Here is a 17629-nt window from a genome sequence, read left to right on the forward strand (position 1 = left end):
TGAACAATAGATATTTTGCTCCTTGAAACTTAATTGTATTCCTCAATTTTATAATCCTTGGCCGATATATATATATATATATATATATATATATATATATATATATATATATATATATATATATATATATATACTTTTTTAATATCATGATATTTTTCTTAATCTATGTTATAAATTTACCTATAGTGAAAATATATTTTTTTAAAATAAAAAATGATAATCAATCATATATACAACAACAATAACAACAACAACCCAGTATAATCTTACGAGTGGGGACTGGGGAGGTTAGTGTGTACGCAGACCTTACCCCTACCCTGGGGTAGAGAGGCTGTTTCCAATAGACCCTCGGCATCCTTCCTTCCAAGAACTCCCCACCTTGCTCTTGGGTGACTCGAACTCACAACCTCTTAGTTAGAAGTAGAGGGTGCTTACCATCAGAGCAACCCACCTTGTCATATATAATTTACTGATATTGAATAATGAAGGAAATGGGCAAAATTAAAATATTAGAGTAAAAGATTTGGTAATTTCAATAAAATAAAAGGTAGTGCAGTAATATTAAAAAATAGAGTTTGGTTTTAAAATAAATTTATAAAATATTACATATTTATACCTTCGATGTTCTTTAAATTACAACTTAAAATATATTTCATTAATAAAAATAAAAATTCAAAAATACACGCGCGCGCGCGCACACACCCCCCGCGCGCACGCGTGCGCGCACACACATATATATAAAATAATAATAAAAGAGAAAGTAAAATTTAATTTATACTTAATATAAAAGTAACAATAAAAAGGAATAACAATGACTTTTATTACAAATTCATAAAAGAATTATTCTAGTTAAATATTATTAAGCTTTAATTATAAAATTAATAATAAGATATTTAGCTAAGCATTTTACCAATTTAAATATAACAAAAAAATTATATGTGTAGAGGAAGAATTGCAAAATGTCTATTGTTTAATGTTGGAGGAGGAATTCGATTTTTAAAGTAAACTTGGGGGATCAAAATGATTTTCACCTTTTAAAAAACACTTACTACGAATATTTGAAAGCAAAGTTCTTCTAATATACTCCTATTTGTGCAGAAATGACACTAGATAGCCACTCTAAAGGGTTGCTATTTAGGAATTAACCAGTGAGTCCTGAATTTAAGTTTTCAATTCAAAAATAGTCTGAGAACAGTTAATCTCTAAATAGCATCCTTAAGAAATTTTTAGTACAAAAATATTCTGAATTGTACTAAAGTTAAAAAATTTAGTTTAAAAATTCAGAATAAAATAAGTATTGATTAATCTCTAAATAGCATCCATGTGAACGGCTATCCGTGCACTTGCCCCCTATTTGTTTCCTATCAAAGGTAATTTCGTGCTTAAGCTTTTTTTTTTTTTTTTTTTTTTGCACGTATGACTTCTAAAATATTGTAATATCACGATTTCCCATGGTATTTTCATTCCTTAGCGTCCCTAATCAAATTTATGTAATTTTGTGGGGGGAAAGGTCAAATTTATTTAATTTTAGATATTACAAAAAAGAAAAAAAATTACTACTAAACAATTCAAATAACTACATTAACAAAGGCGATTCTTTTCCTAGTACTAACTCATTCCTAATTGAATAAGGACTAATTAAGGAGAGAACCGTTCTAAATGAAAAACGAATCCGAAAAAATAAATCAGCCATAATTTTATTTGTGAAAAAATCTAAGTACTTAACAAGAATTGGTACTTTATATGGGGCTACTATTCTAATAATAGTAGTTTTAAAATTCTAAAATTTTAATTTTCAAATGAGATTAAATTTTTTTATCAAATTGGTCCTTTGTTTAACCAACAATAAATTTATCACTACGTATGTTAGTAAGAAATATGAAGTAGGCATTTGGACATAAAAATTATTAATTTTTGAAAAAAGTAGTATTTGAAGTTAACTTGAAAATGGCATTTGGAATTTAAAATTATTATGTTTGGACATGTATTTTACAGGAAAAAATATTGCAGTTTTGTGAGTGAGAAAAAAATTAAAATTTTTGGGTTTTTGAAAAACTTCTTTTCGAATAATTTTCAAAAACTTACAAAATTTCATGGACGTTACACTTTTAAAAAATATTTCGAAAAAAAAGAATTTTTTTTTTTTTACGGACAAACAGTCCGAAGTACACTTTAAATTGGAAATCCAATTAGTAAAAGGAAAAGGATTAATAAGCCGCCTTTCAACTCATTCCCTACAATGTAAAGAAATCCCTTTCCTACTAAAAATAGAAAACATAATAATTCCCAAAAAAGAACATATTCCTAGTCTCCATATAACATTCGGACAAAACAAAACAAAACTATAAATACCCCTTAAATCTTCTCCAATTTTCACATCTCTTCTTAAAAACATCATAAACTAAATTCTTGTTCTTGTTCTCTCCAAAAAAACATGAAAGGTAAAAACAAAAACCAATCCTCTGAATCCAAAGAAATCAAAAAAGACTATACCACAGCAATTCTTGAAAGGAAAAAAGCTCCAAATAGACTCATAGTTGATGAATCAACAAAAGATGAAAATTCCATTGTTTTTCTCAATCCAGAAACTATGGAAAAACTTCAACTATTTCGCGGCGATACTGTTTTAATCAAAGGAAAAAGAAAAAGAGATACAATTAGTACAGCAGAAGTTGATGAAACATGTGAAGAATCAAAGATTCGTATGAACAAAGTTGTTAGAAACAACCTACGAATCCGTTTAGGTGATATTGCTTCTGTCCATCTTTGTAGTAATATTCAATATGGTAAACGTGTGCATGTTCTTCCTATTGATGATACTATTGAAGGTTTAACAGGTGATCTATTTGAGGTTTATTTAAAACCTTATTTTACTGATTCTTATCATCCTTTACGAAAAGGTGATATTTTTAATGTTAGAGGAGGGATGAGGAGTGTAGAGTTTAAGGTTGTGGAAACTGATCCACCTGATTATTGTATTGTTGCTCCTGATACGGAGATTTTTATCGAGGGTGATCCGATTAGAAGGGAAGACGAGGAACGAGCATTAGACGAGATTGGTTACGATGATGTTGGTGGTGTTAGGAAACAAATGGCGCAAATTCGCGAGTTGGTTGAGTTGCCATTGAGACATCCACAGCTTTTTAAGTGCATTGGTGTGAAACCCCCTAAAGGGATTCTTTTGTATGGACCTCCTGGTTCAGGGAAAACTACTATAGCCCGAGCTGTGGCTAATGAAACTGGTGCTTTTTTCTTGGTTATTAATGGACCTGAGATTATGTCTAAGATGGCTGGTGAGAGTGAGGCTAATTTGAGGAATGCTTTTGTGGAAGCTGAAAAGAATGCACCTTCTATAATTTTCATTGATGAGGTTGATTCTATCGCGCCTAATAGAGAAAAAACTAATGGAGAGGTAGAAAGGAGGATTGTTTCGCAGCTTTTGACTTTAATGGATGGACTTAAGTCGCGTGCACATGTTGTCGTTATGGCTGCAACGAATAGGCCTAATAGTATTGATCCTGCACTGAGAAGGTTTGGGAGATTCGATAGGGAAATTGACATTGGCGTGCCTGATGAGGTTGGTCGCCTTGAGATTCTTCTTGTTCACACAAAGAACATGAAGTTGGACGAGGATGTTGATTTGGAAATGGTTGCAAAGGATACACATGGTCATGTTGGTGCTGATTTAGCAGCATTGACTACTGAGGCTGCGCTTCAATGCATTAGGGAGAAGATGGATGTTATCGACATGGAAGACGATACAATTGATGCTGATGTACTCAATTCCATGGCAGTTAATAACGAACATTTCAAGGCTGCTTTAGGAACAACAAATCCCTCTTCTCTTCGCGAGACAGTCGTTGAAGTTCCAAACGTTTCGTGGGATGATATTGGAGGGCTTGAAACTGTCAAACGTGAGCTTCAAGAGACAGTACAGTATCCAGTGGAACATCCTGAATTGTTTGAGAAATTCGGGATGTCTGCTTCAAAGGGTGTTTTGTTCCATGGTCCGCCCGGATGTGGTAAAACTTTGTTGGCTAAGGCAGTAGCCAACGAATGCCAAGCAAACTTCATTAGTGTCAAAGGTCCTGAATTGCTTACAATGTGGTTTGGAGAAAGTGAAGCCAATGTCAGAGAACTTTTCGACAAGGCACGCCAATCTGCACCTTGCATTCTGTTCTTCGACGAATTGGATTCAATTGCTATTAAGAGAGGAAGTTCAGTAGGCGATGCTGGTGGCGCTGCTGATAGAGTCTTGAATCAGCTCCTAACCGAAATGGATGGAATGAATGCCAAGAAAACTGTTTTTGTGATAGGTGCAACCAATCGGCCAGATATTCTTGATCCTGCACTTTTAAGGCCCGGGCGCCTTGACCAATTGATATACATTCCTCTCCCTGATGAAGAATCAAGATACCAAATTTTTCGTGCATGCTTAAGAAAATCACCTGTTTCCAGTAAAGTAGACTTGAGACATCTAGCCAAGTTAACTGAAGGTTACAGTGGAGCAGACATTACTGAAATATGTCAACGCGCTTGCAAATACGCGATCAGGGGAGAAATTGAAAAGGATATTGAGAGGGAGAAGAAGAGAGTGGAGAATCCTGATATAATGGAGGAAGATATTCAAGAAGAGGTTGCTGAAATTAAGGTATCACATTTTGAGGAATCAATGAAGTATGCTAGGAGAAGTGTTAGTGATTTGGACATTTCAAAATACCATGATTTTGCTCAGTCTTTGCAACAGTCAAGAGGCTTTGGTAGTGAATTCAACTTCACAAATAATAACACTGCTGCTACTGATGCTAATGCTGCTAAGGAAAATCCTTTTGAGAATTCTGCTGGAGTTAAAGATTGTGATGCTGAGTTATATGATTAGGATTTTGTAAGTTTGATTTTTTGTTGCTTTCACTGTTTAAGATGTTTCTTTCTTTATTATTTTGTTATAATTAATTGTTCTGTTTCAGTCTTAAGTTTTATTTTAATTCAATGAGAAAATAGTAAATTGGTTCCAATCTTTTGTCTCTTAGGGTGTGTTTTGTAAGAAAGGAAAATGTTTTCCCGAAAAATAAATGATTTTATCACTTATTTTTCAATGTTTTGTTGGTGAACGGAAATTTTTTTCTGGAAAATATTATATCTTGTCTGTAGCTAAAATTGCAGGTTTTTGCTGTACATGGAGTTTAAAAAAAAAAAAGAAGTTGACCCTTTTGCTTTAATCAAAGAAACGTTTTTGTTGGACTTCTGAAATATAATAAATCAAAGTGAAGCAAAATAAAGTCAATCAACTACTCCTCAATTTCAAACTAATTGGTCAATTAACTATATTCATTTTGTTCAACTCTGGTTCAAGTGAAGTGAAGTGAAAATGGACAGTTTATTGACATAACACCAGATGCTTTATTTATAAAAATATTTTGCACTTCAACACACAAAGCATTAATAATTGGAAGAATAGAAACATTAATTGCTATCATTAATGTCTATTGCGGTTGCTTTTAATTTCTAAAGGTTTGAGGGTAGGGTCAGTTTCAGCATTAATTGGACAAGTATCAAACTAATGACACAAATCTCATTGTCAATGCAAAGGAAAAGAAAAGAAAGAAAAAAATAGTTTGACAAATTTTATAACTACTTTTTTTTGGGTTTTCATCGGACTGTATCCGTATTGAAATTCTGACTAATCCGTAAAACTATTAAAGGAGAAAACGATTCCTACTAAAAAAAATTTCTATCTAAAACTGGTCTTTCCTGTTCATTACTTGTATTAGGACATGTTTGTTGATTCAATTTGTTTTCAATTAACTTTTGGCACAACTCGTCCAATTGAGTAAAAAAGTGCAAACCTACTCAAGTAGACTAAATTGACAACTCTATTTTTAATGATGCTTAATTTGCAAACTCTATTTCGTATCTGGACTAAATTGAATACAACAACAGCAATAAAAAAATTCAGTATATTCCCACATGATCTAAACTAAATTGAACAATTTAATATATTATTCTTAACATTTGCATTTCTTATTCTTATTACTATATCGTAGCAAAGTAAAACATATTAGCTATCCCTTTAGAAGGTCATGAAATGACTAAAAATATCCTATCTTATATTCAAGTGATTCAATTGGGGGTGTTAATCATAATATTAAGTGTTCAATTAAACATAATATAGATACCGAGCACTATCATATTTTCCCATAATAGTATACTGAGTCATAGAATTTTCAATCCTACCAAAAGCCTCTTTTCTTCTATTTTTTTCTCTTTTAACTTTTGTATGCCAATTTTTGCGAAACTCTCTCTATTTAGGAGAAAACCGTTCCTTCTTCTACCTTCACTTTTCTATCCCATCCTTTCCGGTTTATATACTAGTACTTTTTTCATTTTTAGACATCTAAAACTTTTTGATACAATTCATTTTCATACAATTTTTGCAATTTTCAAGAATTAAAATGCATAAATTTGATATGTTATTTTCACCTCTAACCTTTTTTTTTTTTTTGCCATAATTAAGTTTAATATTCAATCCAACTATCATGTTCTCTATCTTAATAAATAGTATTAGATATGTAATCTTTTTCTTTTAGTATAACAATTTAGTATTTGATATTTATTGGCTTAATTAATTCATATTTGCATCTCGAAAACTCATTAAAAGAGGACATGCTCCGTACTAGGGAGACTTCTGGTTTCTCTATTTTCGGGTAGAACCCCGAGATTTATGATCGAGAGTAGAGAAACTTTATTCAACAACAATAACATATTCAATATAGTCCCACAAGTACGGTCTGAAAAATGTAGTGTGTATACAGATTTTACTCCTATTTTCAAGAAGATAGAAATGTTATTTTCGATAAACCTTCGGTTCAGAAAAGATAAAAGCTGTAGAAGTTGACTTGCAGGAGATGGAAGTCAAGATGACCACTTAACCTTACATTAAAATACAATATTAAAGACAACTTTTGCCTTCTTTTTTTTTGTTTTTTGGGGTTTAAACGGTTGGTGAGTAGTGGAGGATCCTAACAGATGTGGGGAGTTTTGGTTGCTTTTTCTTCAATCACATGATGTCTTTCACTTTGTCTGTTGTTTTTGCCAGAGTTGGAGATAACGTGCACTTGCTTTTTAAAGGTGCAACTAATTTCATACCCCACAATTGTTTTGTCACCATAAGCATTTCCAGCCTGTCTTTAATTTTTCCACTTTTATATATTAGTCCATTTTATATGTTTATTGATTCTTGTGGAAAAGAATAAGTACTTTATATATCTCAATTTTAAATATTTTTTTCTTCTTGTATAACCATTTAATATATGGAATAATAAGTTTGATTACTTCATTTGTGTCGTCAATAACGGAAACAGAATTTTTATCAAGGAGATTCAAAAAATTAAAAAAAATAAGCATAGAAAGAAGCTAAAAGGTTTTAACATTTAATATATATATATACATGAAGGTAGGGGTAAGGTCTGCGTACACACTATCCTCCCAAATCTCACTTGCGGGATTACACTGGGTCTGTTGTTGTTGTTGAAAAAAATTAACCTTATATATATAATGTAATTTCTGGCAAAGAGGTTCGGCCCCCCTTCAACCCACCTAGCTTCCCCATGCGCATCGTATAGGGCCTATTAAAGGAAGAAGCATTTTCATGAGGAAAATTTTCATCTCAAGACTTTTAGTTAAAGGTGAAGCGATTATATTCATCTCAACAAACCATTTGATGATATTTATTTTTGAATGTTTTATTTGGAATACGCTTAAGACTATGCAGAAATCCTTTTAATACTTTTTTATTTTTGTTATTGTATACGGTCGAAATCGAGCTCGCCTACAACTTGGTAGATTAGGCTTGGAACGTGGCAACCAAGGACTGAAGATCAAACTCGAGTCCCACATAACTAGAACCCGAGGTCGGAACTCCTGCCTTCGAGGAGCAGTGAGTCCGGTGTCGACCTTAGCCTCGAACGAGCTCGGAGAAACATTGTTGAGTTAACTAACAGAAGACCGAAATATCTGCGACCGGTCGGATATTGCGGCGGGAATCTCGGCACGTATCAGTAAGGAACCGGCAATCAGCGAATCAAGAGATTTTTACCTTTTATGGAAATGTACCTAGAGTAGGATTCCTCTACTATAAAAGGGGGTCTGATAATTCATTCAACACATTGTAACACGCATCCCAAAGCAATATATTATTATTCTCTTTAAGTTCTTATTATTCTCTCGTTGTTCTGTTCTGATATCAATCAAAGCACTTTTGGCTCGAGGGTGGCTAACCTTCCAAGGCTAAGATTGTTTAATTTGTGTGGTTAGCATTTACTTTTCCATTACTTATTTCAATTGCAAACTGATTTATCGCTTTGTATCAAGTTAGATCACGTATCCTTAAAATTACTTACAAATTTAATTGTTATCCGATTTTGAGGGTAAACAGTCATGTTCGCTAGTATGTGGATTTTATTTGTATCTACTAAGAATAATGAATATTGCTTTAGCTAAAAGACAAGTATAGGGAACTACCTACAGTAAAAATGCACATTAAACTTAAAAAAGTTATAAGTAATACATGAGTAATCAGATTATATTGATAATGTAAAAACACTTTACACGTATAATAAATGTAAAGTGAATAATCCAAATGTAAAGTGAATAATCTTGTTAGTCCCGCTAATATTGCTGTACATGTAAATAATAATTCTGCAAAATATAAGTTATCGTAATGAAACAGTAATTAATTCAAACCCACTGAATTCACAGTGTTTCCTTAAGGAATTTAATCCCCTCCTAGTACCTAAGGTAATGGATTATTTCCTCCCATGATAGAACGAATCACACACTGGTGTAGCGGTACTTCAAACCCCAGTGTTTCAGCGAACACAAAGTTTGGTAGCAAATCACACTTATAGTTGCTTTGTTTGAAGTTAAAAACAATGCAGAACGAAGGAGTAGAAACTCAGAAAATCGTATGGAAATGCTGAGAGGAAGGAGTGCAATGTATAGCCAAATCTGTTGAGCGATTTCAGTCTTGTGTATTGTGTGTTGTGTGTCTTTCTTCTCCACCCTCCATGGTGGAGCACGCATTAGCTTGTTTGTGGAGCAAGCACATTCATGGTGGGAAGAGCATTAGGCGGCTGCCTTGTGGTCAATACACAGATTGAAAAATATCCGTTACAAATGCGGATAATCTTACGTTAATATTTACTATTAACAAATAAATTTGGTCCAAAAAATTAATCAATCAATCAAAGCCGAAGCGACAACGACATCGCGATGCTTGCTTTCTTCTTAACTCTTTAAGAGCTACAAAAAGAGCAATTATATATATACCCACCAAAAATCTTTTTCTCTTCCAATATGGGACAATGTCTCATTGTCAAGAGGGGGAAACTTAAAATTTTACTCAAAAATTTCATTTTCCCTCAATTTCCCATTCACCCTCATTTTAATACTATTTCATCTTAAAAACAAAAACCTCAACAAATCTTTGGTTAACTTCTTATAGTATTTGAAAGTAAATATTCAGAGGATAAAGCTTCGCCTGCCCTTCCTTTTATGTAGATTCCTTTCAATGTTTCTCTTTATTTTTTCTATTTTGATTCTCTGTTAATTTCATATGAAGACTTTTCCTTTCATTTTATTTTTTCTTTGGCAAAAATCAACTCTTAACGAAAAGAAAAACACTTCTTATGACGAGGTTTCTTGACAGATGCGTAAAGCTAAGATTCCTTGTAGATTGTTCTTTATTTTTTTATAGAGACAAGCGTCGAATTTATCTTTATATTATTCAAAATTATATAACTTTGCCATCTATTAAACATTTGATTAATAATATTACGTCTTTTGTTAGAAAACACTCCTTTTGTGCTCGACTCCTAATAGAGATTCGATCTTTTTGGTTAAACCATCATCAAAAGTTGAAAGGTATACAGTCAAACAACTCGTCTCGTTCGTTCCGATATATTTTGAATGCTATAGTGAAATACTGTTATAGATGACATATATTATAATATAATATAAATATCAGTTCCGAGAAAAACTTAACTTTTATAATGAATGACTATTATATGTGGATACTGTTATATATTTTTTAAGAAGGGATTTTGCATATTTCATGTTGAAACTCCATTAATAGCAAGGGCAATAAGAGATTAATTATTTCTAATAGCAAAAGTATATACAAATGAACCAAAAATATAATGGGTGACAAAATTGATTAATTTAGAATGATATAAAGATAAATTTGGGCGCCGTTTACACATGGTCTCCCCACAAGATTTTAGAAGTGGAATTGCATTTTACCTCTCTATTTGAAGACAAGTACTAATTAATTACTTGCACGGAAAATCATTAGAAAGAAAGATAATAGATTAATTTGTAAATAACATGCTTCAAATATTATATTAGATTTTTAATTGAAACTAATACAGACATTATCAACTATTATTGATAAATTCAACTGGTCAACTATATACATCTTTGTAATGGTTATCATTCCGTTTAATAACAAGCTCAACTTGATAACTCTATTTCCTGAAAATCCCTCTATACTGTTTTGTTAATTTGACAATTGTGGGACAGTAAGGTAAAATTTAATCCAAATGAAAAGTTTAGGTAAACGATTATTTTTTAATTTTTAATTAGAGGTTTTGAGTTTGGAAGTTGAGCATTTCTTAAAGTGAAACTTTTCGAAGCTAGTTCGGATTAGTCTAACTGCAAAACGAATACTGAACAGTGAACACTGAATGAGAAACCAAAAAAATGTGAATATTTCTAACATAAAAAAAAGAAGAATTTTATTGATTTTTGTGGGGCGGAGAAAAGAAAAGAAAAAGAGGGAAAAAACAGAAGAGACAGTTGCCTACATTTTTACTCTTTGCAAACGTTCCCCACAATCTAGGAATACACGGTTAGTGGGACCCACGTTGGAGTTGTCGGAATATAGAATATAATAATTGTAAATCTCTGTTTACAGAAAAGAAAAACAAATCAACATAATCTTTCTTTTTTCCTTTTTTTTTTTCAAAACACAAATCAACTCAAATCTAAATAACAAAATATTTAACTGTTGAATATTTTGACACACTTTTTTGTGGCGTTTGCGTAAAGGTACAAGACACCCTTTTTTACTTACTATTTTTGTTTTCTAAATTTAATTTTTTTTTTTCCAACTTAAATAACAGGTGGAGGCATTGGTGGTATTTTTTTTTTTCATTTCTGCATAAACATATATTCCTTGTGAAAAAACCAAAGAAAAACATTAGTCTCAACGCATTTTCCTCTTGAAATCTGCAAGAAAATTTTGAAGGGTGTTCAAAAGCAAGCTGAAAATATGCAGATAAGTTTTCTTTAATTATTTCCTCAATTCACAAAATTAAAGAAAAAAGAAAAAAATACAAAAAAAGAATAAGCAAGAATCTTGGTTGAGGAGAAGAATTATTTGCAGCTGAATAAAGGGGTGTTTATCTTCATATTTTTCTTAAATTGGGGTTTGTTGTGAATAAATTCAGTATTCTGGATTTATACTGTTTTATTGTGTTTTTTTTAATTCTGAAGAAGACCCTTTTGGATTTAGGGGCTAAAGCTCAGTTCTATAAGTTATTTCTTGGAATTTTGAGAAAAGTTTGGATTTTTTTGCTTTACTGGTGCTAAACACAAATTCTAAAGAAGACCCTTTTGGATTTAGGAGCTAAAGCTCAGTTCTTTAAGCTATTTCTTGGTATATTAAGAAAAAAGATTGGATATTTTTTTTGATTTATTGGTGTTTGGGTTGTGGTGGATTGTTCTGGTTTTAACCTTTGTTTTGGTTGGTGAATTTCCTTATCTGGGGGTTTTCTTGATTGTTTTTTATTGTGTTGGATTCTGGTACAAAGACTCAACTTTTTTACCAGTTAAGTCCTGTTTCTACTATTTCTTTCCTTCATTCTGGAGCCGAGGGTGAATTTCCTTATCTGGGGGGTCTGTTGTTGTTGTTGTTGTTAAGTCCTGTTACTTTTGTGTGTGTGTGTGTTTATTGATTGGATTGAGAGGGTTTAATTTTAGAAATTAGTTTAAGTTGTTTTTGAGCTACATAGTTTGAAAGAGTTGGAATTGTTAAGCTCAGTATGGGAAAGGATTGGAAGAAGTCAAAAAAATTAGGAGGTAAATCTGGTGATACTAGTATGAAGCAAAACAAAGTTGGTGAAAATAATAGCCCGAGGCGATTTGATAAGGACACAGCAGTTTTCATTGCTATGTCTCATGAACTTAAGGATGAGGGGAATAAGCTATTTCAAAAGAGGGATTATGAAGGAGCTATGCTGAAGTATGACAAAGCTATAAAATTGCTTCCGCGGAACCACATAGACGTATCCTACCTTCGTAGTAATATAGCCGCTTGTTATATGCAGATGGGACTTAGTGAATATCCTAGGGCGATCCACGAGTGTAATTTGGCTCTTGAAGTTACACCGAAATATAGCAAGGCACTTATGAAAAGAGCTAGGTGTTATGAGGCGCTAAATAGGTTGGATTTGGCACAGAGAGATGTTAATAGAGTGCTGGAGATGGAACCGAATAATCTCATGGCTATTGAGATTGCAGAGAGGGTGAAAACAACCATTGAGCAAAAAGGCATTGGAGCGAATGACGTTCCTATAGATTTGATTCCGGTACCTGAATATGTTGAACTACCTTTTGCTTCAAGTCAGTCGAAATCATCTAAAGAGAAGGCACAAAAAAAGAAAAGCAAGAAAGTAGAGGAGAAGATGGTTAATGGCAAGGCTGAAGAAAAGGGATTAGACAACCAAATCGATTTAAAGCAAACCGATAACAGGAACGAGAAAGAGAATGCTGAGAATAAGGACGGGAAAGTCGAGGAGATGAAGCTTGAGATTAGGATTGAAGAAAATAAGGATAAAGATCAGACTCAGGAAGAAAAGATTGACGACAAGATGGAGGGGAAGAAAGCTGAGAACAAGACCAACAGAAAGAAAGCTAAGGACAAGAGTAAGGAAAAGAAGAGTAAGGACGAGATCGAGGTAAATAAGGCCAAGGATAGGCAGGAGGATAATAAAGATGAGGACAATGAGGAGAGGAAAACTGAAGATAAATTGGTGGTGGAGGAAATTATCAGTCGTACCACAGAAGAAGAGCCAAAAAGAACAGTGAAATTAGTATTTGGGGAAGACATAAGGTGGGCTCAAGTTCCCCTGAACTGCAGCATCTTGACACTGAGGGAGGTCATAGGTGATCGTTTCCCAAACTTAAAAGCAGTCCTAATCAAGTATAGGGACCAAGAAGGTGACCTGGTTACAGTGACGACAAATGAGGAGTTAAGATGGGCCGAAGCTTCTGGTCAACATGGTTCAGTAAGACTCTATATCGTGGAAGTTAATCCGGAGCAGGATCCGTTCTATGAGAAGATCAAAAGGGAGGAAGACGAACATAAATACAGCGCACGACATAATCAGATTGTTGAAAATGGGTATGTTGAAAAAAGCAAGGAAAATGGACCAGTTTGTATTGATGATTGGATCTTCCAGTTCTCTAATTTGTTCAAGAACTATGTTGGATTTGAGTCCGATGCTTATCTGGATCTCCATGAAGTCGGAATGAAGCTATACTCTGAGGCTTTGGAAGAGGCAGTCACAAGTGAAGAAGCTCAATGCCTTTTCAGCACAGCCGGAGAAACATTTCAGGAGATGGCTGCTTTGGCATTGTTCAACTGGGGTAATGTTCATATGTCCAGGGCGCGAAAAAGGGTCTATTTGAAAGAAGATAGTTCCGGAGAATCTTTGCTTGCACAGGTAAAATTTGCTTATGATTGGGCTCAAAAGGAATATTCAAAAGCAGAAGAGAGATATGAAGAGGCACTGAAGATCAAACCAAATTTTTATGAAGGTATTCTTGCTCTGGGGCAGCAACAGTTTGAGCAAGCAAAACTTTCTTGGTATTATGCGATTAGCACTGGTGTCGATTTGGATTCTTGGCCTTCTACAGAAGTTCTGCATCTTTACAACAGTGCTGAGGAAAATATGGAAAGAGGTATGCAGATGTGGGAGGACGCAGAGGAGCAGCGTCTCAACGAATTATCAAGTCCCGATAAAATCCTTTCGCAGCAGATGAAGTCGGAGAATTTTCTCAAAGGAATATCTGCAGGTGAAGCTACTGAGCAAGCTGCAAACATGAGGTCTCAGATAAATTTACTATGGGGTACAATGCTATACGAACGATCACTTATGGAGTTCAAACTCGGGCTTCCGCTCTGGCATGAATCATTGGAAGTTGCTGTTGAAAAATTTGAATTCGCCGGAGCTTCTCCAACAGATATTGCTGTTATGATAAAGAATCATTGTTCCAACGGTACTGCAACAGAAGGTGAAACTGGAAAATATTACCTTAAACTTGTTTACTCTTCATTGGCTTTTTTTAAAATCATTTCAAATGTCTCTGACATTCGTTGTGTTGTAGGGCTGGGATTCAATATTGATGAAATTGTACAGGCATGGAATGAGATGTATGAAGCAAGAAGGTGGGAAAGAGGCGTACCTTCTTTCAGGTTGGAACCATTGCTTCGTCGACGAGTTTCCAAGCTGTATCATGCCCTTGAATTAGCATGAGGTCTTGTTATGGTGTCAGAGGAATCAAGAAAGAAACTCGCTATTACCGCTGCTGTTGCACCTAGTCTGTGCTTATACTCACTGGGAAGGTAAATATCCTTTCATTAACAGAGGCATTCATTTGTACCAATTCTGTTTAATCAGATTAGTGTCTTCTGTTTATTCCCTAGGTAGGTGGGGAAAGATTAGTTTTCCCCTAGCGGGTTTATTTTTTGATCTCAACATCTCCAAGTTCTAGACCCCTTTCAGACCCTTTTTCAGCTCATTTAGTTCTTCAGATTGTGCTTTAAAGTCTATTACTCTAGTCTTGGAGTTGTCAGGCTGCAGTAATACTTGATTCTATGAATTAGCACTTTACACATCCGTGCAAAAAATATGGTCCAATACCTGCAAAAGTTCCTTCATGTGGCAAAGAAATTGAATAACGATTTTCCGACATAGATTCCTATAGCCAGAAAGACGTTTTGTTACTTTTATGGTTTTCCTTTCCATTGAGTTCACATATTTGTGGAAGTAGCCTGGTGTTTACAAGTTCAGCTTTTTCCGTATTTTGTGACCTGTTAAACACTTCAATCTAGAGCTAAAAGATTTTCTCAGGAAATAACACTTCACTCTGCTAGTTTGTAAGGGAGAATTGGATGGCGTTCCTCGAGGATTAGATGACTACCTATTTATAGATGGATAAGAAGCATCATTAACCAATGACTGACGTTAGCTTATAATTGTTTTCTTCGTGTGTAAGTGTATGATTGTCCTACACAGTCACCAAAATACATCTCTCTGATTGCTAGACGTTTATCCCGCACTGCCGTGAATCTATTGAACAGGACTCCAAAACTATGAACCTACTACATCACCCTTGCTAGTGTTCATTGACAGGTACCCTCATAATAAGGGTCATGTACGTCATGAAAAGTCTTGCACCTTCCGTGAAATCTTCACTGAAAAAGCGTTTAACAGTTGTCTGTGCATAATTTCTTGGTAAAAAGCTGATTGTATTGAGAACTTCGCTGAGGTTTCACCGCATTAATACTGACACTTGTAAATGAAATATCAAGTAAGGTTAGCTCATTTATTAGCATGGAATGCTGTGCTGATTCCTTCTTTTTCCCCTTTTCTTGACATAGTAAACTCCAGCCCCTGCCTCCAAAACCACTCTACATAAACAACAGTGTGCGACTTTCCCATTTTGTTCCCTTGATGACTCGAACTTCCAACCTCTTTGTTGGAATTAGAGTGTTCTCGCCACTGGAGCAACCTCAACTGTCTTTAATATGATAACATTGTTACTTTCTTTGTCTTCTTGCTTTATCTGAGAGGTGCTGGATCTATTTTTTCTGCAGGGATTTACGTGCATCAGCTGTTAATACAGGTTTTGGAATTTGGACCTTTGCGACACTTGGATTGTGCATTACCTGTTTTTCATTCACAAAGAGATGAAGAGGCAGAAATCTCTTTTTCTTTATTTTTGCCTACTCCTCGTCGTCTTGCCCAGTGTAGCGGTTCCTCAAAGGCAGTGGTGAATCGCTTCAGTAGTTTTTAGTTATTCTCCTTTGGCTCATGGAAGGGTCCTAAGGCATTCTTTTCTTATGGTAATTCCTTTCTTGGCTTGTACTATTCTGTTTCAGTTGGCCTTTTGTTCTTTTTTAGTAGTTGTCACTATTAGTGTCTTAGATAGAGTTACTTGCATCATGTTGATGTAACATATATGTGAGTTAATTAGTGTACTTGTATAATGTCCAGATTTCTGAGCTGAGTGTCTTCCGAAAATAGCCTCTCTACCTTATTAAAGGTAGGGATAAGGTCTGCATACATACTACCCTCCCCAGACCCCACTTGTGTATGATGTCCAGATTGTTGGTTAGGAGGTAATACCACTCTTGGCAAACACCTCATTTGTATTTAAACTGCACAGTTAATACCATCAAAATGAATATTGAAGGTATACTGTTGCAGTTTTGACTTGTTTACAATTGTCACCTATAGTTTTCTGTTTTCTGTCATCCTTAAGAAATCCCTGAAAGCATTGTTATCCATTAGGTATATGGAAGTGACGAAGTTGCTTTGACTACAAAAATCACGACGGCTTATATTTGAAGGAAGGTCTCAAGAGTAAATCGATCCGCATGACATTCGTTCTCTCTTTTTCTGCTTCAGATCTATACTCTTCAATATTTTTCATGAGAAAGGAAAAGCTTCAAATTCACTTTTCTCATATGCATGTATATCTCAATACAAAATCCAGCATTCAATCGAAAACTAATTACGAGTCAGAGTTATCACTTACCTTTATGCCTAGATAACAATTTTTTCTAGTAGCACCCACGACAAAATGTTCGGAATATACATCTTTTTTGGGACGCATGCCACAACTTGTCTCAAACGAGCTAGTAACTTTAATACCACCAATAATCTTAAGGCAAAACATGAAACATAATAGGATATAACTTCATCAAAGACCATGATGGTGAGATCAATGATGCTCTTTTTTTTAATATCTGAGGCTCAACAACCTTTTTTTTTTTTTTTTTTATAAAAAAAATCCCTCACAATTTAGGAGAATTGGTAGTGTTTCCACACCTCCCATTCAGCGTGACTCGAATCCAGAATTTAACAGTCGTGGGTAGAGGTGCTTTACCAACTGAGCAAGTCTCACTTGTCAGCTCAAGAACTTGGGATGACACCCTCTTGGGCTCATGTTTCGAGGCGGCATTGAGGTGGGGTGTTTAGTTTTAGAATATTTGGATGTTTAGTTTTGTTTTTGGATGTTTACCTCAACACTCTCTATTTTGTATTATTGATCCATTCTTGAACAGAAAAAATGAAACTCGACAAATGTTTGTTTTTTTACCAACCTTCATTTGTCTTTTTCTTTTTCCTTTTGCTATAAATGGGTGAATTTTTTTGAATGATGATGGAATTATCATTAATCACTCATCTACTAAAATTAACTTGTTTGTCCAAAGAAATAAACATGAGTAACTATAACATTAATACCACATATATCTGCCGGGGAAAGAAGCCGTTGAATA

The 17629-nt window shown here is 34.2% G+C and overlaps 2 protein-coding genes across 2 annotated transcripts; both read left to right on the top strand.

Moving 5' to 3' along the window:
- Positions 1-2407: 2407 nt before the first annotated feature.
- LOC104113025 (cell division cycle protein 48 homolog) lies at positions 2408-5015 on the top strand. The gene has a single exon (XM_009623099.4). It carries the CDS (start codon positions 2435-2437, stop codon positions 4877-4879), a length of 2445 nt encoding a protein of 814 aa, XP_009621394.1. The 5' UTR covers positions 2408-2434; the 3' UTR covers positions 4880-5015.
- Positions 5016-11204: 6189 nt separating this feature from the next.
- Positions 11205-16611, top strand: LOC104113024 (protein PHOX1-like). Its single transcript, XM_009623098.4, has 3 exons — positions 11205-14355; positions 14449-14686; positions 15941-16611. Exons 1-2 carry the CDS (start codon positions 12102-12104, stop codon positions 14595-14597), a joined length of 2403 nt encoding a protein of 800 aa, XP_009621393.1. The 5' UTR covers positions 11205-12101; the 3' UTR covers positions 14598-14686; positions 15941-16611.
- The last annotated feature ends 1018 nt before the right edge of the window (positions 16612-17629 follow it).

This window comes from Nicotiana tomentosiformis, chromosome 11 (genome assembly GCF_000390325.3).
Source record: "Nicotiana tomentosiformis chromosome 11, ASM39032v3, whole genome shotgun sequence".
Classification (NCBI taxonomy): Eukaryota; Viridiplantae; Streptophyta; class Magnoliopsida; order Solanales; family Solanaceae; genus Nicotiana; species Nicotiana tomentosiformis.

Excerpts from the sequence above, each read along its gene's own strand:
- LOC104113024 (XM_009623098.4), top strand. The coding sequence starts at position 12,102 with ATGGGAAAGGATTGGAAGAAGTCAAAAAAATTAGGAGGTAAATCTGGT. Across the intron at positions 14,356-14,448 it reads CAACGGTACTGCAACAGAAG|GGCTGGGATTCAATATTGAT; the intron begins GTGAAACTGGAA and ends GTTGTGTTGTAG.
- LOC104113025 (XM_009623099.4), top strand. The coding sequence starts at position 2,435 with ATGAAAGGTAAAAACAAAAACCAATCCTCTGAATCCAAAGAAATCAAA.